This window comes from Mobula hypostoma, chromosome 1 (genome assembly GCF_963921235.1).
Source record: "Mobula hypostoma chromosome 1, sMobHyp1.1, whole genome shotgun sequence".
NCBI lineage: Eukaryota > Metazoa > Chordata > Chondrichthyes > Myliobatiformes > Myliobatidae > Mobula > Mobula hypostoma.
In genome coordinates, this window is record NC_086097.1 from 997,775 (window position 1) to 1,020,956 (window position 23,182).

Genomic DNA, 23,182 nt, shown 5'->3' on the forward strand with positions numbered 1-23,182 from the left:
TCCTAATCTTATCGAAAGGAGCTATCTTAAGTTTCATGATAATATTATAAATAATAGCCCTTACACCTTTCTGATATGGGTTAAGGTTAATGACAGCGTCTAAAATATTTGTAGGGGGTAACGCCAGAGGGGAAGAAAGTATGGTATTTAGAAAATTTCTAACTTGTGGAGGTCGAGTTCTAGGACGTGATTGTTTAATCTGGTTATGTTTACTATTTACCTAGCTAGCCCATTGCTTTGTTTTGTAGCTTAGAGGCACGGTAGTTTTTTTTTGGGTTTTATTTTCTTCTGGGTTTTTTTCTCTCTCTCTACTGTTATATGGAAAACTAGTACACAATTATATTACCTTGTTATTTTTTTTTAACTAACCTATGTTGTTTTCATTTTTTTTGTATTAATACCTCTTGTACAAACCCCATTTTCAGAAAAGTTGGGATATTTTCCAAAATGCAATTAAAAAATCTGTGATATGTTAATTCACGTGAACCTTTATTTAACTGACAAAAATACAAAGAAAAGATTTTCAATAGTTTTACTGACCAACTTAATTGTATTTTGTAAATATACACAAATTTAGAATTTGATGGCTGCAACACACTCAACAGAAGTTGGGACAGAGTTAAAATAAGACTGAAAAGTGCACAGAATATTCAAGTAACACCAGTTTGGAAGACTCCACATTAAGCAGACTAATTGGTAGCAGGTAAGGTATCATGACTGGGTATAAAAGTAGCGTCCATCAAAGGCTCAGTCTTTGCAAGCAAGGATGGGTCGTGGCTTACCCCTTTGCGCCAAAATTCGTAAGAGAATTGTTAGTCAGTTCAAAAGGAACATTTCTCAATGCAAGATTGCAGAGAATTTGGGTCTTTCAACATCTACAGTACATAATATTGTGAAAAGATTCAGAGAATTCAGAGACATCTCAGTGCGTAAAGGGCAAGGTTGGAAACCACTGTTGAATGCGCGTAATCTTCGAGCCCTCAGGCGACACTGCCTAAGAAACCGTCATGCTACTGTGACAATTATAGCCACCTGGGCTTGGGAGTACTTCAGAAAACCATTGTCACTCAACACAGTCCGTCGCTGCATCCAGAAATGCAACTTGAAACTGTATTACGCAAGGAGGAAGCCATACATCAATTCTATGCAGAAATGCCGGCGAGTTCTCTGGGCCCGAGCTCATCTCAGATGGAGCGAAAGACTGTGGAACCATGTGCTGTGGTCAGATGAGTCCACATTTCAGCTAGTTTTCGGAAAAAATAGGCGTCGATTCTCTGTGCCAAAGATGAAAACGACCATCCAGATTGTTATCAGCGAAAGGTGCAAAAGCCAGCATCTGTGATGGTATGGGGGTGCATCAGTGCCCACGGCATGGGTGAGTTGCATGTACGTGAAGGTACCATTGACTCTGAGGCGTATATTAGGATTTTAGAGAGACATATGTTGCCATCAAGGCGACGTCTCTTCCCGGGACGTCCATGCTTATTTCAGCAGGACAATGCCAGACCACATTCTGCACGGGCTACAACAGCGTGGCTTTGTAGACACAGAGTGCGTGTGCTTGACTGGCCTGCTGCCAGTCCAGATCTATCTCCTATTGAAAATGTATGGCGCATCATGGAGAGGAGAATCAGACAACGGAGACCATGGACTTTGAGCAGCTGAAGTCTTATATCAAGCAAGAATGGACAAAATTTCCAATTGCAAATCTATTACAATTAGTACCCTCAGTTCCAAAACGATTAAAAAGTGTTATTAAAAGGAAAGGTGATGTAACACAATGGTAAACATGCCTCTGTCCCAACTTCTGTTGAGTGTTGCAGCAGCCATGAAATTCTAACTTTGTGTATGTTTACAAAGTACAATTAAGTTGGTCAGTAAGACTATTGAAAATCTTTTCTTTGTACTTTTGTCAGTTAAATAAAGGTTCATGTGAATTAACATATCACAGATTTTTGTTTTTATTGCATTTTGGAAAATATCCCAACTTTTCTGGAAATGGGGTTTGTTATCTATATCGTAACAATGTATTGGTTGCTATATGTTTTATCCTGTGTGTACTAATTTAATAAAAAGATTTAAAAAGAAGAAGAAGGAGTGCAGAGAAGGTTTACAAGGATGTTGCCGGGACTTGAGAAACTGAGATACAGAGAAAGGTTGAATAGGTTAGGACTTTATTCCCTGGAGCGTAGAAGAATGAAGGGAGATTTGATAGAGGTATATAAAATTATGATGGGTACAGATAGAGTGATTGCAAGCAGGCTTTTTCCACTGAGGCAAGGGGAGGAAAAAACCAGAGGACATGGGTTAAGGGTGAGGGGGGAAAAGTTTAAAGGGAACATTGGGGGGGACTTCTTCACACAGAGAGTGGTGGGAGTGTGGAATGAGCTGCCAGACGAGGTGGTAAATGCGGGTTCTTTTTTAACATTTAAGAATAAATTGGACAGATACATGGATGGGAGATGTATGAAGGGATATGGTCCGTGTGTACGTCAGTGGGACTAGGTAGAAAATGGTTCAGCACAGCCAAGAAGGGCCAAAAGGCCTGTTTCTGTGCTGTAGTTTTTCCTATGGTTTCTATATTCTATACATCTAGAAGTGAATGCCAACATTGCATTCGCCTTCTTCACAACTGACTCAACCTGGAGGTTAACCCTCAGAGTATCCTGCACAAGGACTCCCAACTCCCTTTGCATCTCTGCATCTTGAATTCTCTCCCCATCTCGAATTTCAACAGATGTGTCAAGCATGATTTCCCCTTAAGGAAACCATGCTGATTTTGGCACATTTTATCATGTGCCTCTAAGTACCCTGAAACCTCACCTTTAATAATCGACTCCAATTATGTTTCCAACCTCCATCAGTCCAACTGGCCTATAATGTCCTTTCTCTCCCTCCCTGCCTTCTTAAAGAGTGGAGTGACATTTGCAATTTTCAGCCATTTAATCATAGCTGATCCTTTTTACCCCTCCTCAGCCCCATTCCCCAGCCATCTCCTCATAACCTTTGATGCCGTATCCAATCAAGAACCTGTCAAGCTCTGCGTTAAATACCACAATGACCTGGCCTCCACAGCTGCCTGTGGTAAAAAAAAATTCCACAAATTCATCATCCACTAGCTAATGAAATTACTCCGCATCTCTGTTTTAAATGGGCTCCCTTCTATCCTGAGGCTGTGCCCTCTTGTCTTTGACTCCTCTACCATGGCAGACATCATTTCCATATCTACTCTGTCGAGGCCTTTCAACATTTGGAAGGTTTCAATGAGATCCCCTCTCATCCTTCTAAATTCTAGCAAGTACAGACCCATAGCCATCAAACGTTCCTTGTATGATAACCCTTTCATTCCTGGAATCATCTTTGTGAACCTCCTCGGAACCCTCTCCAATGCAGCACATCTTTTCTGAGATGATAAGCCCAAACCTGTTCACAATATTCAAGGTGAGGCCTCACTAGTGCCTTATAAAGCCTCATCATCACATCTCTGCTATTGTATTCAAGACCTCTTGAAATGAATGCTAACATTGCATTTGCCTTTCTCACCACCTGCTCTACCTACAAGTTAATCTTTAGGCTGTTCTGCAGAAGGACTCCCACGTTCCTTTGTATCTCGGGTTTATGGATTTTCTCATTTAGAAAATAGTCTGCACATTTATTTCTACTACCAAAGTGCATGACCATGCATTTTCCAAGATTGTATTTCATTTATCATTTTCTTGCCCATTCCCCTAATCTGCCTAAGTCCTTCTGCATTCTACCTATTTCCTCAACACTATCTGCTCATCCACTAATCTTTGTATCATCTGCAAACTTGGCAACAAAGCCATCTATTCCATCATCTAAATCATTGATACACAGCATAAATAGAAGCAGTTCCAACACTGACCCTTTGGAACACCACTGGTCACTGGCAGCCAACCAGACAAGGATCTTTATATTCTCACTCGCTGCCTCCTACCATCATTTACTGTATTATCATGTGCTCTTAACTTGGCAAGCAGCCTCATGTGTAGCACCTTGTCAAAGGCTTTCTGAAAGTCAAAATATACAATATCCACTGCATCCCCTTTATTTATCCTACATGTAATCTCCTCAAAGAATTCTAACAGGTCCACAGGCAAGATTTTCCCTCAAGGAAACTATGCTGACTTGGTCCTATCTTGTCGTGTATTACCAAGTACTCCATAACTTCATCCTTAACCACAGACTCCAAAATCTTCCCAACCACTGAAGTCAGGCTAACTGGTTTATAATTTCTTTTCTGCTGCCTCCCTCCTTTCTAAAAGAGTGAAGTGACATTTTCAGTTTTTCAGTCCTCTGGCAACATGCCAGAGTCTGATGATATTTGAAGGATCATTACTGATGCCTCCACAATCTCTACAGTTACCTCTTTCAGAATCCTAGGGTGCAGTTCATCTGGTCCGGGAGACTTATGTACCTTTGCGTCTTTTAGCTTTTTGAGCACCTTCTCCCTTGTAAAAGTAATTGCACTCAAATCTCTTCCCTTGCACCCTTCTACATCTGGAACACTGCTCGTGTCTTCCACAGTGAAGACTGATGAAAAATACTCATTTAGTTCATCTTCCATCTCCTTGTCCCCCATTATTATTTCTCTGGTCCCATTTTCTAGCAGTCCTATATCCACTCTCATCTCTCTTTTATTTTTTACATATTTGAAAAAGCTTTTACTATTCACTTTGATATTGTTTGCTAGCTTACTTCCTTATTTCATCTTTTCTCTCCAAATGATTCTTCTAGTTGCTTCTATAGTGTTTTGAAAGCTTCCCAATCCTCTGTCTTCCAACTAATTTTTGCTTTGTTGTATGTCCTCTCTTTTGCTTTTACATTAGCTTTGACTTCCCTTGTCAGCCAAGGTTGTGCTATTTTGCCATTTGGGTATTTCTTTGTTTTTAGAATACATCGATCCTGAACCTTCCTCATTTTCCCCAGAAACTCATGCTATTGTTGTCTGCTGTCATTCCTGCCAGCATCTCCTTCGAACTTACGTTGGTCAACTCCTCTCTCATACCACTGAAATTTCCTTTACTCCACTGAAATACTGCTACGTCAGACTTTACTTTCTCCCAATAAAATTTCAAGATGATCTCAATCATATTGTGATCACTGCCTCTACTAAGGGTTCTTTTTGCCTTAAGCTCCCTAATCACTTCTGGTTCATAACATAACACTCAATCCAGTATAGCTGATCCCCTAGTAGGCTCAACAACTAATTGCTCTAGAAGGCCATCTCATAGGCATTCAACATACTCACTCGCTTGGGATCCAATCCATTTCCAACCTGATTTTCTCAATTGACCTGCATGTTCAAATCTCCTGTGACTGTCATAACATTGTCCTTTTGACACGCCTTTACTATTTCCTGTTGCAATCTGTGGTCCACATCCTAGCTACTGTATGAAACTGCCATCAGGGTCCTTTTACCCTTGCAATTTCTTAATTCAACCCACAATCCTATGTCACATTTTTCTACTGATTTGATGCCATTCTTTACCAGCAGAGGCATGCCACCCCCTCTGCCGACCTTCCTATCCCTCCGATACAACTTGTAACCTTGGATATTCAGCTTCCCAACATCAACCATCCTTCAGCCATGATTCAGTGATGGCCAAAATATCATACCTGGCAACCTGTAAAAGTGCAACAAGATCATTCACCTTATTTCTTATACTCCTTACATTGAGATATAACACTTTGAATGCTTCATTTGCTACCCCTTTTGATTCTGCATCTGTAATGCACTGATACTCACCCTGCTGGCTGCAATTATGTCCTATCATCTGCCTGCCCTCCCTGACAGTCTGACTGAACACTATCTTTGCTTTTTTACCACTGGATCTATCCAAACTCAAAAACTTGTTCCTATGAGTGGATAGTCAAAACTTATGACAGGAGTGTCAAAAACATGAGCATAGGTTTAAAATGAAAGGAAGGGGTTTTAAAGGAGTAAGCTTTTTTTAAAAAAAAAAGTGTGGTAGGTATCTAAAGGTAGTGAAATCAGATACAATTGGTTTGATTACAAGGCACTGAGACAGACAGTTAAATAGGCAGGTATAGGATACTGTCCTAACATGGGCAAATGAGATTTGTGCAGATGTGCAGAAAGGTCAGCATGGATGTTGTCAGCTGAAGCGGTGTATCTGTACTGTATAATTCATGGTGCTAAACAGGCCACATCTTTATTCTGAGACTATGCCCCTGGTTCCAGAATCCTCTGCAAAGAAAAATATCCTCTCAACATCCTTTGTGTCAATGTCCTCCAGAATCTTTTCAATCAGTGGCAGCACCACCTACACCCATCTGTATCCTCATTGCCTTGACTGTATGCCAGACCACACACCCCAGGAAATAGCACTCCGCTGGATCTTGCTACCCTTCTATTCACCCTGGCCTTACAATAAGCAATCAAACAATTCCTCACCTGATATACATTTCAAACAGCTGCTCCCCCTACTCTTTTCTTGACCTCACAGTAAGCAAGAACAAAACTACAGTTCATGTTTGAAAACAGATTAGTAGTCCAAAAATCTTCTGCCCTGGGAAAGAGACTCTTATACAGCAAGAATAAATCCAGTCTACCCAACCTTTCCTTATACAGTGCCATTAAAAATATTCACCCCCTTGGAAGTTTTCATGTTTTAATTTGGCTTTTATTGACACTGATCAACAAAAAAGACACTTTTGTGTCAAAGTGAAAATAGATCTTTACAAAGTGATCTAAATTAATTGCAAATATAAACAAAATATTTCTGTAAGTATTCACCCCCCTTCAACTTCAAGATACACCTTTGGTAGCAATTACAGCCTTGAGTCTGTGTGGATAGGTCTCTATCAGCTTTGCACATCTGGATACAGCAATTTTTTCCCATTCTTCTTTACAAAAGTGCTCGAGCTCTGTTAAATTCTATGGGAATCGTGAGTGAACAGCCTTTTTCAAGTCCAGCCACAAATTCTCAATTGGATTGAGATCTGGACTCAGATTTGGCCACTCCAGGACATTAACTTAGTTATTTTTAAGACATTCCTGTGTAGCTTTGGTTTTATGTTTGGGATCACTGTCTTGCTGGAAAACAAATCTTCTCCCAAGTCGCAGTTCTCTTACAGACTGTATCGGGTTTTCCTCCAATTTTTCCCTGTATTTTGCAGCATTCATTTTACCTTCTACCTTCACAAGCCTTCTGGGACCTGCTACAGTGAAGCATCCCCACAGCATGATGCAGCCACCACCATACTTCACGGTAGGGATGGTGTGTTTTTGATGATGTGTGGTGTTTGGCTTAATTTTGGTTTCATTAGACCATAGAATCTTCTTCCAGCTGGCTTCAGAGTCTCCCACATGCCTTCTGACAAACTCTAGCCGAGATCTCATGCGAGTTTTTTTTCCCAACAGTGGTTTTTTCTTTGCCACTCTCCCATAAAGCTGCGACTGGTGAATCATCCGGGCATCAGTTATTCTATGCACATTCTCTCCCATCCCAGCTACTTGGTCCCTTGGTGGCCTCCCTCACTAGACCCTTCATAGCACTGTCACTCAGCTTTTGAGGACAGCCTGCTCTAGGCAGATTTACAGCTGTGCCATATTCTTTCCAATACTTGATGATTGGCTTAAATGTATGCCTGAAGATGTTCAGTGACTTGGAAATTTTCTTGTACCCATCTCCTGACTTGTGCTTTTCAATAACCTTTTCCAGGAGTTGCTTGGGGTGTTCTTTTGTCTTCCTGGTATAGTTTTTGCCAGGATACTGACTCACCAGCAGTTGGACCTTCCAGATACAGGTTTATTTTTACTACTATCAATTAAAACACCTTGACTATACAGAGGGCTCCAAAAACAGATCTCCATTTAACTAAAACTAATTAGCTGCATCAGTGATGATTTGGGGTGTCATAATTAAGGGCGGGGGGTGAAGAGCTCTGTTGTCACTTTGACACGAAAGAGTCTTTTTCTGTTGATCGTGTCAAAAAAGCCACATTAAATCCACTGTGATTCAGTGTTGTAAAACAATAAAACATGAACGCTTCCAAGGGGCGGGGGGAAGCAATACTTTTCATAGGCATTGTAACTATAGCCCTTCCTGGTAACATCCAAGTGAATTTCTATTGCTACCACTTCCTTTCCATAATGCAGTAACCGAAACCATGTGCTTTATGTACATCTGAAACATGATGGCCCAACTCTTCAACTCAATGCATAGCCTATGGAGTTAAGCGTAAAGATGAAGCCACACTCAGGTTTGGAGGAACAACACCTTATATTCTGTCTGGGTAGCCTCCAACCTGATGGCATGAACATTGACTTCTCAAACTTCCGCTAATGCCCCACCTCCCCCTCGTACCCCATCCGTAATGTATATACTCATATTCTTTTTCTCTCTCTCCTTTTTCTCCCTCTGTCCCTCTCACTATACCCCTGGCCCATCCTCTGTTTTTCCCCCCCTCTCCCTTTTCTTTCTCCCTGGGCCTCCTGTCCCATGATCCTCCCATATCCCTTTTGCCAATCACCTGCCCAGCTCTTGGCTCCATCCCTCCCCCTCCTGTCTTCTCATCATTTCGGATCTCCCCCTCCCCCTCCCACTTCCAAATCTCTTACTAGCTTTCCTTTCAGTTAATCCTGACGAAGGGTCTCAGCCCGAAGCGTCGACTGTACCTCTTCCTGGAGATGCTGCGTGGCCTGCTGCGTTCACCAGCAATTTTTGTGTGTGTTGCTTAAGCATACCAATGCCTTCTTCACTAACCTGTGCACCAGTGTAACCACTTCCTGCAAGGATGGACTTGCTCCCAAAGGTCTCTTTGTACATAAAGTCATAGAGAAGCACAGCACAGAAATAGGCCATTCAGTTCATCTGATCCATGCCGCAACTATTTAAAACGCCAACTATCCGTATACATCTATCCAAACTTTTCTTAAACATTGAAACCAAGCTTGCAATACACTATTTGTGCTGGCAGCTCATTCCACACTCTCATGACCCTCTGAGTGAAGAAATTTCCCCTCAGACTTTTCATCTATCACACTGACCACTGGTTGTAGTCCCACTCAACCTCAGTGAAAAATGCCTGCATGCATTTACCCTACTTGTACCCCTCAAAATCCTGTATAACTCTATCAAATCTCCTCTCAATTTTCTACGTTCTAAAGAATACAGTCCTAACCTATTCAATCTTTCCTTATTGCTCAGGTCCTCCTGACCCGGCAACATCCTTTTAAATTTTCTCTGCACTCTTTCAACCTTGTTTACATTAGCCTCAGTGGTTGGGAAAGTGTTGGAGTCCATTATTAAGGATGAGGTTTAGGGGTACTTGGAGACGAATGTTAAAATAAGTCAAAATCAGCATAGTTTCTATAAAGGGAAATCTTGCCTGACAAATCCGTTATAATTCTTCAAGGAAGTAATAAGCAGGGTGGACAAAGGAGACAATAGACAATAGGTGCAGGAGTAGGCCATTCGGCCCTTTGAGCCACCACCACCATTCACTGTGATCATGGCTGATCATCCACAATCTGTACCCCGTTCCTGCCTTCTCCACTATCTTTAAGAGCTCTATCTATCTCTTTCTTGAAAGCATCCAGAGAATTGGCCTCCCCTGCTTTCAGAGGCAGAGCATTCCACAGATCCACAACTCCCTGGGTGAAAAAGTTTTTTCTCAACTCTGTTCTAAATGTTCTTCATCAGCAAGACGAAGGAATTGGTTGCTGACTTCAAAAGGAGTAGCGGACCGCACGACCCAATTTACATCAGTGGTGCGCAAGTGGAACAGGTCAAAAGCTTTAAGTTCCTCGGGGTCAATATCACAAATGACCTGACTTAGTCCAACCAAGCAGAGTCCACTGCCAAGAAGGCCCACCAGCACCTTTACTTCCTGAGAAAACTGAAGAAATTTGGCCTGTCCCCTAAAACCCTCATTAATTTTTATAGATGCACTGTAGAAAGCATTCTTCTAGGGTGCATCACAACCTGGTATGGAAGTTTTCCTGTCCAAGACCGGAAGAAGCTGCAGAAGATTGTGAACACGGCACAGCACATCACACAAACCAATCTTCCGTCCTTGGACTCACTTTACACTGCATGCTGTCAGAGCAGTGCTGCCAAGATAATCAAGGACACGACCCACCTGGCCAACAAACTTTTCGTCCCTCTTCCCTCTGGGAGAAGGTTCAGGAGCTTGAAGACTCGTACAGCCAGATTTGGGAACAGCTTCTTCCCAACTGTGATAAGACTGCTGAACGGATCCTGACCCGGATCTGGGCCGTAGCCTCCAAATATCCGGACCTGCCTCTCGGTTTTTTTTGCACTACCTTACTTTCCATTTTTCTATTTTCTATTTATGATTTAAAATTTAAATTTTTAATATTTACTAACTATTTGTAATTCAGGGAGCGGGAAGCGCAGAATCACATACTGCTGTGATGATTGTACGTTCCAGTATCAATTGTTTGGTGACAATAAAGTATAAATGGCCTACCCCTTATTCTCAAATTGTGGCCTCTGGTTCTGGACTCCCCCAACATCAGGAACATGTTTCCTGCCTCTAGCGTGTCCAATCCCTTAATAATCTTATATGTTTCAATCAGATCCCCTCTCATCCTTCTAAATTCCAGTGTATACAAACCCAGTCGCTCCAATCTTTCAACATATGACTGTCCCGCCATCCCGGGAATTAACCTCATGAACCTGCGCTGCACTCCCTCAATAGCAAGAATGTCCTTCCTCAAATTTGGAGACCAAAACTGCACACAATACTCCAGGTGTGGTCTCACCAGGGCCTTGTACAACTGCAGAAGGACCCCTTTGCTCCTATACTCAATTCCCCTTGTTATGAAGGCCAACATGCCATTAGCTTTCTTCACTGCCTGCTGTACCTGCATGCTTACTTTCAGTGACTGATGAACAAGGACACCCAGATCTAGTTGTACTTCCCCTTTTCCTAACTTGACACCATTCAGATAGTAATCTGCCTTCCTGTTGTTGCCACCAAAGTGGATAACCTCACATTTATCCACATTAAACTGCATCTGCCATGCATCTGCCCACTCACCCAACCTGTCCAAGTCACCCTGCATTCTTATAACATCCTCCTCACATTTCACACTGCCTCCCAGCTTTGTGTCATCTGCAAATTTGCTAATGTTACTTTTAAACCCTTCATCTAAATCATTAATGTATATTGTAAATAGCTGCTGTCCCAGCACCAAGCCTTGAGGTACACCACTAGTCACTGCCTGCCATTCTGAAAGGGACCTATTAATCTCTACTCTGTTTCTTGTCTGCCAACTAATTTTCTATCCATGTCAGTACCCTACCCCCAATACCATGTGCTCCAATTTTGCCCACTAATCTCCTATGTGGGACCTTATCAAAGGCTTTCTGAAAGTCCAGGTACACTACATCCACTGGCTCTCCCTTGTCTATTTTCATAGTTACATCCTCAAAAAAATTCCAGACGATTAGTCAAGCATGATTTCCCCTTCGTAAATCCATGCTGACTCGGACAATCCTGTTACTGCTATCCAAATGTGCTGCTATTTCATCTTTTATAATTAACTCCAGCATCTTCCCCACCACTGATGTCCGGCTAACTGGTCTATAATTCCCTGTTTTCTCTCTCTCTCTTCTTTCTTAAAAAGTGGGATAACATTAGCTACCCTCCAATCCACAGGAACTGATCCTGAATCTATAGAACATTGGAAAGTGATTACCAATGCGTCCACAATTTCTAGAGCCACCTCCTTAAGCACCCTGGGATGCAGACCATCAGGCCCCGGGGATTTATCAGCCTTCAGTCCCATCAGTCTATCCAACACCATTTTCTGCCTGATGTGAATTTCCTTCAGTTCCTCCGTTACCCTACGTCCTCTGGCCACTATTACATCTGGGAGATTGTTTGTGTCTTCCCTAGTGAATTCAGATCCAAAGTAGCTGTTCAACTCGTCTGCCATTTCTTTGTCCCCCATAATAAATTCACCCGTTTCTGTCTTCAAGGGCCCAAATTTGGTCTTAACTAATATTTTCCCTCTTCACATAACCAAAGAAGCTTTTATTATCCTCCTTTATATTCTTGGCTAGCTTACCTTTGTACCTCATCTTTTCTCCCCGAATTGCCTTTTTAGTTATCTTCTGTTGCTCTTTAAAAGTTTCCCAATCTTCTGGCTTCCTGCTCATCTTTGCTATGTTATACTTCTTCTCTTTTATTTTTATACTGTCCTTGTCAGCCACGGTTGCCCCTTACCCCCCTTATAATCCTTCTTCCTCTTTGGAAAGAACTGATCCTGCACCTTCTGTATTATTCCCAGAAATACCTGCCAGTGGATGTCATTTACTTGGATTTTCAGAAGGCATTTGATAAGGTGCCACACATGAGGCTGCTTAACAAGATAAAATCCCTTGGCATTACAGGAAAGATACTGGCATGGATAGAGGAATAGCTGACAGGCAGGAGGCAGTGAGTGGGAATAAAAGGGACTTTCTCTGGTTGGCTGCCAGTGACTAGTGGTGTTCCTCAGGGGTCAGTATTGGGACTGCTACTTTTCACATTGTTTGTCAATGATTCAGATAATGGAATTGATGGCTTTGTGGCCATCAATTCCAAGTTTGCAGAGACATGGCTCCAGGGTGACCAAGGATGGGAGCTCAACGTTCAGGGATATTCAATATTCAGGAGGGATAGACATGAAGGAAGGGGAGGTGGGGTGGCGTTGCTGGTTAAAGAAGAGATTAATGCAATAGAAAGGAGGGACATAAGCCGGGAAGATGTGGAATCGATATGGGTAGAGCTGCGTAACACTAAGGGGCAGAAGACGCTGGTGGGAGTTGTGTACAGGCCACCTAACAGTAGTAGTGAGGTCAGAGATGGTATTAAACAGGAAATTAGAACTGTGTGCAATAAAGGAACAGCAGTTATAATGGGTGACTTCAATCTACATGTAGATTGGGTGAACCAAATTGGTAAAGGTGCTGAGGAAGAGGATTTCTTGGAAGGTATGCGGTATGGTTTTTTGAACCAACATGTCGAGAAACCAACTGGAGAGCAGGCTATTCTGGACTGGGTTTTGAGCAATGAGGAAGGGTTAATTAGCAATCTTGTCGTGAGAGGCCCCTTGGGTAAGAGTGACCATAATATGGTGGAATTCTTCATTAACATGGAGAGTGACATAGTTAATTCAGAAACAAAGGTTCTGAACTTAAAGAGGGGTAACTTTGAAGGTATGAGACGTGAATTAGCTAAGATAGACTGGCAAATGACACTTAAAGGATTGACGGTGGATATGCAATGGCAAGCATTTAAAGGTTGCATGGATGAACTAGAACAATTGTTCATCCCAGTTTGGCAAAAGAATAAATCAAGGAAGGTAGTGCACCCGTGGCTGACAAGAGAAATTAGGGATAGTATCAATTCCAAAGAAGAAGCATACAAATTAGCCAGAGAAAGTGGCTCACCTGAGGACTGGGAGAAATTCAGAGTTCAGCAGAGAAGGACAAAGGGCTTAATTAGGAAGGGGAAAGAAGATTATGAGAGAAAACTGGCAGGGAACATAAAAACTGACTGTAAAAGCTTTTATAGATATGTAAAAAGGAAGAGACTGGTAAAGACAAATTTAGGTCCCCTACAGACAGAAAGAGGTGAATTGATTATGGGGAGCAAGGACATGGCAGACCAATTGAATAATTACTTTGGTTCTGTCTTCACTAAGGAGGACATAAATAATCTTCCAGAAATAGTAGGGGACAGAGGGTCCAGTGAGATGGAGGAACTGAGCGAAATACATGTTAGTAGGGAAGTGGTGTTAGGTAAATTGAAGGGATTGAAGGCAGATAAATCCCCAGGGCCAGATGGTCTGCATCCTAGAGTGCTTAAGGAAGTAGCCCAAGAAATAGTGGATGCATTAGTGATAATTTTTCAAAACTCGTTAGATTCTGGACTAGTTCCTGAGGATTGGAGGGTGGCTAATGTAACCCCACTTTTTAAAAAAGGAGGGAGAGAGAAACCGGGGAATTATAGACCAGTTAGCCTAACGTCAGTGGTGGGGAAACTGCTGGAGTCAGTTATCAAAGATGTGATAACAGCACATTTGGAAAGCGGTGAAATCATCGGACAAAGTCAGCATGGATTTGTGAAAGGAAAATCATGTCTGACGAATCTCATAGAATTTTTTGAGGATGTAACTAGTAGAGTGGATAGGGGAGAACCAGTGGATGTGGTATATTTGGATTTTCAAAAGGCTTTTGACAAGGTCCCACACAGGAGATTAGTGTGCAAACTTAAAGCACACGGTATTGGGGGTAAGGTATTGACGTGGATGGAGAATTGGTTAGCAGACAGGAAGCAAAGAGTGGGAATAAACGGGACCTTTTCAGAATGGCAGGCGGTGACTAGTGGGGTACCGCAAGGCTCAGTGCTGGGACCCCAGTTGTTTACAATATATATTAATGACTTGGATGAGGGAATTAAATGCAGCATCTCCAAGTTTGCAGATGACACGAAGCTGGGTGGCAGTGTTAGCTGTGAGGAGGATGCTAAGAGGATGCAGAGTGACTTGGATAGGTTGGGTGAGTGGGCAAATTCATGGCAGATGCAATTTAATGTGGATAAATGTGAAGTTATCCACTTTGGTGGCAAAAATAGGAAAACAGATTATTATCTGAATGGTGGCCGATTAGGAAAAGGAGAGGTGCAACGAGACCTGGGTGTCATTATACACCAGTCATTGAAAGTGGGCATGCAGGTACAGCAGGCGGTGAAAAAGGCGAATGGTATGCTGGCATTTATAGCAAGAGGATTCGAGTACAGGAGCAGGGAGGTCCTACTGCAGTTGTACAAGGCCTTGGTGAGACCACACCTGGAGTATTGTGTGCAGTTTTGGTCCCCTAATCTGAGGGAAGACATCCTTGCCATAGAGAGAGTACAAAGAAGGTTCACCAGATTGATTCCTGGGATGGCAGGACTTTCATATGAAGAAAGACTGGATGAACTGGGCTTGTACTCGTTGGAATTTAGAAGATTGAGGGGGGATCTGATTGAAACGTATAAAATCCTAAAGGGATTGGACAGGATAGATGCAGGAAGATTGTTCCCGATGTTGGGAAAGTCCAGAACAGGGGGTCACAGTTTGAGGATAAAGGGGAAGCCTTTTAGGACTGAGATTAGGAAAAACTTCTTCACACAAGAGAGTGGTGTATCGGTGGAATTCTCTGCCACAGGAAACAGTTGAGGCCAGTTCATTGGCTATATTTAAGAGGGAGTTAGATATGGCCCTTGTGGCTACGGGGATCAGGGGGTATGGAGGGAAGGCTGGGGCGGGGTTCTGAGTTGGATGATCAGCCATGATCATAATAAATGGCGGTGCAGGCTCGAAGGGCCGAATGGCCTACTCCTGCATCTATTTTCTATGCTTCTATGTTTCTATACAAGTATGTGAAGAGCAAGAGAATAAGACATGAGAGAATAGGACCAATCAAGCGTGACAATGAAATGTGTGTATGGAGCCGGAGGAGAGAGCAGAGGTACTTAATGAATACTTTGCTTCAGTATTCACTACGGAAAAGGATCTTGGCGATTGTAGGGGTGACTTACAGTGGATTGAAAAGCTTGAACATATAGACAGTAAGAAAGAGGATATGCTGGAACTTCTGGAAAGCATCAAGATGGATTAGTCTCCAGGACCGGATGGGATGTACCCCAGGCTACTGTGGGAAGCGAGGGAGTAGATTGCTGAGCCTCTTTCAATGATCTTTGCATCATCAATGGGGACAGGAGAGGTTCCGGAGCATTGGAGGGTTATAAATGTTGTTCACTTTTTCAAGAAAGGGAGTAGTGATAGCCCAGGAAATTATAGACCAGTGAGTCTTACCTCAGTGGTTGGTAAGTTGATGGAAAAGATCCCAAGAGGCAGGTTTTATGAAAATTTGGAGAGGCATAATATGATTAGGAATAGTCAGCATGGCTTTGTCAAAGGCAGATCTTGCATTATGAGCCTGATTGAATTTTTTGAGGATGTGACTAAACACGTTGATGAAGGTAGAGCAGTAGATGTAGTGTATTTGAATTTCAGCAAGGCATTTGATAAGGTACCCCATGCAAGGCTTACTGAGAAGGCAAGGAGGCATGGGATCCAAGGGGACCTTACTTTGTGGATCCAAAATTGGTTTGCCCACAGAAGGCAAAGAGTAGATGGGTCATATTCTGCATGGAGGTCGGTCACCAGTGGTGTGCCTCAGAGATCTGTTCTGAGACCCCTTCTCTTTGTGATTTTTATAAATGACCTGGATGAGGAAGTGGAGGGCTAGTAAATTTGCTGATGACACAAAGATTGAGGTGTTGTGGATAGTGTGGAGGGCTGTCAGAGTTTACAGCGGGACATCGACAAGATGCAAAACTGGGCTGAGAAGTGGCAGATGGGGTTCAACCCAGATAAGTGTGAGGTGGTTCATTTTGGTAGGTCAAATATGATGGCAGAATGTAGTATTAATGGTAAGACTCCTGGCAGTGTGGAGGATCAGAGGGATCTTGGGGCATGAATCCATAGGACGCTCAAAGCAGCTGCGCAGGTTGACTCTGTGGTTAAGAAGGCATACAGTGCATTGGCCTTCATCAACCGTGGGATTGAGTTTAAGAGCCGAGAGGTAATGTTACAGCTATATAGGACCCTGAACAGACCCCACTTGGAGTACTGTGCTCAGTTCTGGTCACTTCACTACAGGAAGGATGTGGAGACTATAGAAAGGGTGCAGAGGAGATTTACAAGGATGTTGCCTGGATTGAGGAGCATGCCTTATGAGAATAGGTTGAGTGAACTCGGCCTTTTCTTCTTGGAGCGGCGGAGGATGAGAGGTGACCTGAAAGAGGTGTATAAGATGATGAGAGGCATTGACCGTGTGGATAGTCAGAGGGTTTGTACCAGTGCTGAAATGGATAGCACGAGAGGGCACAGTTTTAAGGTGCTTGGAAGTAGGTACAGAGGAGATGTCATGGGCAAGTTTTTTCAGTCAGAGAGTAAATGTGGAATGGGCTGCCTGCAACGGTGGTGGAGACAGATACAATAGGGTCTTTTGAGAGACTCCTGGATAGGTACATGGAGCTTAGAAAAATAGAGGGCTATGGGTAACCCTAGGTAATTTCTAAAGTAAGTACAGCATTGTGGGCCAAAGGGCCTGTATTGTGCTGTAGGTTTTCTATGTTCTGTGTTTCTGTACAAAGATAGGAGGAGGGGTAGGTAATGCTGAGAAAGCAATGTGATTGCAGAAGGACTTAGACGAGTTAGAAGAATGGGCAAAAAAGTGGCAGATGGAATACAGTGTTGGGAAATGTACGATAATGCATTTTGGTAAAAGGAACAAAAGTGCAGTCTATTACCTAAATGGAAGAAAGTTCAAACATCAGAAATGCAAACGGACTTAGGAGTCTTCGTACAAGACTCCCAGAAGGTTAATTTACAGGTTGAGTCTGTGGTAAAGAAGGTAAATGCAATGTTGGCATTCATTTCAAAGGGAATAGAATATAAAAGCAAGGAGATAATGCTGAGACTTTAGAAGCCACGAGTCAGGCTACACTTGCAGTATTCTCAACAGGTTTGTGCCCCATATCACAGAAAGGATTTCTTTTCATTGGAGAGATTCTAGAGAAGGTTCACAAGGATGATTCAGGGAATGGAGCATTTGGCAGCTTTTGGCCTGAACTCACCGGAACACACACTCCGTTGATAACAAACCCCATTCTGATTCTGAGTGCGGAGGCATCTCATTGAAACCTATCGAATGTTGAAAGGACTAAATAACGTGGATGTGGAGAGGATGTTTCCTATGGTGGGGGGTGTCCAGAACTAGCAGGCACAGACTCAAAATTGTTGGGTGACCCTTTAGAACAGAGGTAAGGAGGAATTATTTTAGCTAGAGAGCAGTGTATGTGTGGAATGCACTGCCACAGCTGTGGAGGCCAAGAACGTGGGTATATTTAAAGCATACAAGTTTCCTGACTGGTCAGGGCATCAAAGGTAATGGCAAAAAGGCAGGTGTATGGGGTTGAGTGGGAACTGGGATCAGCCATGATGGAATGGCGGAACAGACTCAATGGGCTGAATGGCCTAATCTAGCTCCCATGTATTATGGGTGACCGAAGCTGCACACAACACTCCAAATTAGGCCTCAACAACTTAATTACTTCCCATCTCCTGTACTGATTACTTTGATTTATGAAAGCGAATGTGCCAAAAGCTTTCTTCACGATCCTACTTACCTGTGAAGCCACCTTCAATGAATTATGTACCTGTTTTCCCAGATCCCATTGTTCTATCACTCCTCAGTGCCGTACCATTCACTGTATAAGACCTACCCTGGTTGAAACCTCTCACTTGTCTGCATTAAATTCCATCTGCCATTTTTCCAGCAAATGCTGATCCCTCTGCAAGGCATGATAGCCTCACTATCCACCTTACCAGAAACCACCTGTCTCGATCCACAGTTGCCAGATCTTTTGTAATACCATCAAAATTGGCTTTACTCCAACTTAGAATCTCAGCCTGCGGACCAGACCTATCTTTTTGCATATTTACTTTGAAACTCATGGCATTGTGGTCACTAGATGCAAAATGTTCCCCTACACAAACTTCTGTCACCTACCAGTCTCATTCCCTAATAGCAGATTGATTGTCGCATGCTCTCTCATTCGGACATACTGATGAAGGAAACTTTCCTGAACATATCTGACAAACTGTATCCCATCTAGTCGTTTTACAGTATGGGTTCCCAGTCCATGTGTGCAAAGTTAAAATTACCCACATAACAAGCTTATGTTTCTTGCAACAGTCTGCAATCTTGTTACAAGTTTGTTTCTCTAAATGCTTAGAACTGTTGGTGCTCTGCAGTACAGCCTCACTAATGTGATCATACCTTTCTTATTTCTCAGTTCTACCCATAACAGCTCACTACTCGAGTTCTCCAGTCGGTCCTGATGACATCTTCCCTGACGAGTAACGCCACCCCTCCTCCTTTAATCCCTCCTGCTCCGTCACGTTTAAAACAATGGATCCCCGGAATACTGAGCTGCCAGTCCTGCCCCTCCTGTAACCAAGTTTCACTAATGGCTATAATGTCATAATTCCAGGTGTTGATCCATGCCCTGAGCTCATTTGCCTTCAACTCTTCTCAGCCCCTACCATTTATTCTACATGTCCTAACAGAATTTGACTCTCCCAAGTGTATTACCTCACATGTCCGGATTAAATTCTATCTGCCACAACCAACTTCCCAGCTGATCTATGATGTGCTGTATCCTTGCCATCTACAGCTCCACCAATTTCTGGGTCATTTTCAGACTGTTAACTGTTATTCTGCCAGTCACAACCATGGGTACAGATGTATAACACAGTATTACGTGTCTATCATGCCACTGTAGCCTTACCCTTTACAACACAATATCCTGCATATAACATTTTATTTTTATATGGTGTGTAAAGCCATTCACACACATTACCCCATGTACTACACAGCACAGAACAGTTAACCCATACCATACTGTGACGTGCATGGAGCGGTGCACAAACTGCTGGCTAAATATTGCATTGCACACCCTAAGATAATGATTCACAGGATACTGTACTGGGTGGGAGTCCTATACCTCGTGGTCAATATTCAGATGATCCAGATCTGCCAGAGGGTGCATGGAGGGTCGTCCGTGAGCACACTGGAATGGCAGGTCGCAGCTGGCCAGCGAGTCGATGAGGCTCCTACACTCGTCCACACTCAGTGTATCCCCAAACTTCACTGCCCCTATCAACATTACAGAGACAAATTAACTGAATGCAGGTGTCCAGGTGCAGCAAATAGTACATTGGCCTCAATTGCAGGAGGATTTGAGAAGGGGATATCTTGCTGAGGTAGATGGACCATTGGTGGGACCTTGTTTAGAGCTTTAGACTCCCTGTCTGAGGAAGGTTTGCTTGTCATGGAGACAGTGCAACAAAAGTTAACTCGTTTAATTCCCAGGATGGCAGGACTGAGGGATACAGAGAGATTGGGTCTATTAGCTCTGTATTCACTGGAGGTTGGATCTATTAGCTCTGTATTAATTGGGATGTCAGTACCGAGAGATAGGGAGAGATTGAGTCTATTAGATCTGTATTCACTGGGGATTGGGTGTAAGATCTGTATTCACTGGAGCTTGGGTCTAAGACCTGTATTCACTGGAGGTTGGGTCTAAGACCTGTATTCACTGGAGGTTGGGTCTAAGACCTGTATTCACTGGAGGTTGGGTCTAAGATCTGTATTCACTGGAGATTGGGCCTAAGATCTGTATTTACTGGAGGTTGGGTCTAAGGTCTGTATTCACTGGAGATTGGGTCTATGATCTGTAGTCACTGGAAATTGGGTCTATTAACTATGTATTCATTGGGATATCAGAACTGAGAGATAAGGAGAGATTGGGTCTATTAGATCTGCATTCACTGGAGGTGGGAGCATTACATTTGTATTCACTGGAGACTGGGTCTATCAGCTCTGTAACCACTGGGATGGCAAGACTGAGGGATGGGAAGAGATTGGGTCATTATTCATTGGATACTGGATCTATTGGATCTGTATTCACTGGAAATTGGGTCAATCAGGTGGGACAGATGACAGGGGTATGTATATATTATCACCAGACTAGACCTGCCCAGGCATCATCCCTAATCAAGATGGCAAAAATCGAAACTTCCGTTAAGATCAATACCTGTACCCAACTGGAAGCCTGAGAAGATTTTATTCATGCAACCTTCCTCTTTTTGAGTTTTACCCATATAAACTCTGTAGATGAGCCCTTCAGTATGTCCCCTCAGAGTGCAGCTGTGATATTGTCCCTGATTAGTAGTGTAACTCCACACCCCCCCATCCTTTTACCTCCCTCTTTAACTTTTCTAAAACATAAAAACCCTAGGACATTAAACTCACATTCCTGAGCAACACCTCATATACCGTCTAGGTAGTCTCCAGCCCCTTGGTATGAACACTGAATTCTCCAACTTCCTGTAATTCCCTCCCCCTCCCTTCCTCTATTCCTCTGTCATTCTGCCCCCTCCCCCAGCTGCCTATCACCTCCCTCATGGTTCCGCCTCCTTCTACTACCCATTGTGTTTTCCCCTATTCTTTCTTCACCTTTCCTGCCTATCACCTCCCTGCCTCCCTTCCCCCACCCCTTTATCTCTCCCCTTACTGATTTTTCACCTGGAACCTACCAGCCTTCTCCTTCCCACCCTCCCCCCACCTTCTTTATAGGGCCTCTGCCCCTTCCCTCTTCCGTCCTGACGAAGGGTTCCGGCCCAAAACATTGACCAATCTTTTCCACGGATGCTGCCGGACCTGCTGAGTTCCTCCAGCGAGTTGTGAGTGACACATTCCTGACCCTCCCTCAAGTCTCTGTAATGGTCACAACCTCATAGTTCCACGTACTGACCCATGCTCTGAGTTTATCACCTTTATCCATAATATCCCTAGCATTAAAATACACACACTTCAAACTATCTGTCCTGGCGTACCTATTACTTTGCTCCTGCCTGTTTACCGGTCCTGATATCTACTTTCTGCTCCATCCTTCCACTTTCTGACCTGGTGCTCCCAAACTCCGTTTTATTACGAATAACATTTATTTTGATCAATAAGTTCTCTTTCTCTGCTCCCCATTTCATAATGACTCACCGTGGCAGGCCTGCGAAGAGAGCACCTTGAGCACAGTACGTGACAACACACCCTGGAATCCTCCTGTTGACTGAAGCACCTGGACACAGGAGAGGCAAGGCCTAGATTTACTGGGGGACATGGCTGTGCCACCACTGGGGGAGAACAAACATATCCCACCAATAGCATGCTGATGGATGGTGAAGTAAATCCACTCTCTCACTCATACCCTGTTTAACATCACTGGTATGGATTTGCCAATAGCGCATACTCCCTGAGTTCACATGCACATTTCACTCACCCATCACCGATCTGCTCCCACAACCTCACTTTCAACGGCACTTCATCTCACGCGCTTGATTTTTGTTGCTTTATTTATTGTTATAGTTTTCTTCTTGTATTTTAACAGTTTATCATCTTTTGCACATTGGTTGTTTGTGCATCCGGTTGTATGTGGGCTTTCATTGATTCTATTATATTTATTTGTATTTACACTGAATGCCCACAAGAAAATGAACCTCAGGGTTTTATATGGTGACACATGTGTACTTTTGTTAAACTTTACTTTGAACTGTGCCCTGCCTGGAGCCATGAAGCCACCCATTCTCATTACACTTACCTTACTGAGTGAGCACTCACCTCAATCTGTTCTCTGAGAAACTCCTGGAAGTGTAGAGAGAGGAAATGGTTCAGAAAGCAGGGATAGAATGTATGAATATCAGCAGCACTCCATAACTGCCATGAAAACAACCCAGTTCAACACAAACTCAATTGCAAAACATACACTTGGCTTTTATGTTGGATTTGACTTCAGTTGTGTCATCTTGCCTTTAGAATACTTCTTCCTTTTTGGGATGTACAGAAATTTCATCCATTGCTGCTCTGCCATCATCCCTGCCAGTGTTCATTTCCAATCAATTTTGGCCAAATGCTCTCTCATGCCTCTGTAACTCCCTTTACTCCACTGTAATACTGATATATCGGACTTTAGCTTCTCCTTCTCAAATTTCAGGGTAAATTCAATCATATTATGATCACTTTTTGCCAAGGATTCTTACCGTAAGCTCCCTAATCAATTCTGGTTCATTGGACAACATCCAATCCAGAACAGCTGATCCCCTCATGGACTCAACCACGAGCTGCTCTAAAAATCCATCTTGTAGATATTTCAGAAATCCACCCTCTTGGAATCCAGCACCAATCTCATGTTCCAAAAATACCTGCCTATTGAAAACTCCTATGACGATTGTAACATTACCCTTTTGGCATGCATTTTCTATCTCCCGTTGTAATTTGTAGACCACATCCTTACTACTGTTTGGGGGTCTGTACACAATGTGTATCCTTGGAGATTAAGTTCACAGCTGTAATCCTTAATTTATAACATATAATTTACCTACCTACAGACCTTTCAGTTTCCTAAGAACCTTCTCCCTAGTAATAGCAACTTCACTCACTTCTGCCCCCCAACACTCTCGAACTTCCGGCATAGTGTTAACTTCTTCCACAGTGAAGACTAATAC

The 23,182-nt window shown here is 43.0% G+C and overlaps 1 protein-coding gene across 6 annotated transcripts in view; it reads right to left on the bottom strand.

Moving 5' to 3' along the window:
• The window catches only part of mlh3 (mutL homolog 3 (E. coli)), a 120,597-nt gene that overhangs the window by 8,903 nt on the left and 88,512 nt on the right, over window positions 1–23,182 (bottom strand). Inside the window, exons 9-11 of one of the 6 annotated variants that reach the window (XM_063042921.1) lie at window positions 22,299–22,322; window positions 21,681–21,759; window positions 19,627–19,778 (exon numbers count right to left, since the gene is read on the bottom strand). The exons of 1 other annotated variant lie outside the window; for it this stretch is intronic. In XM_063042921.1, the coding sequence (XP_062898991.1) occupies window positions 19,627–19,778; window positions 21,681–21,759; window positions 22,299–22,322 (255 nt within the window). Of the gene's footprint in view, window positions 1–19,626; window positions 19,779–21,680; window positions 21,760–22,298; window positions 22,323–23,182 lie in introns of those variants that run through there. 4 more of the 6 variants (XM_063042886.1, XM_063042904.1, XM_063042896.1 and 1 more) reach the window with 4 other exon arrangements.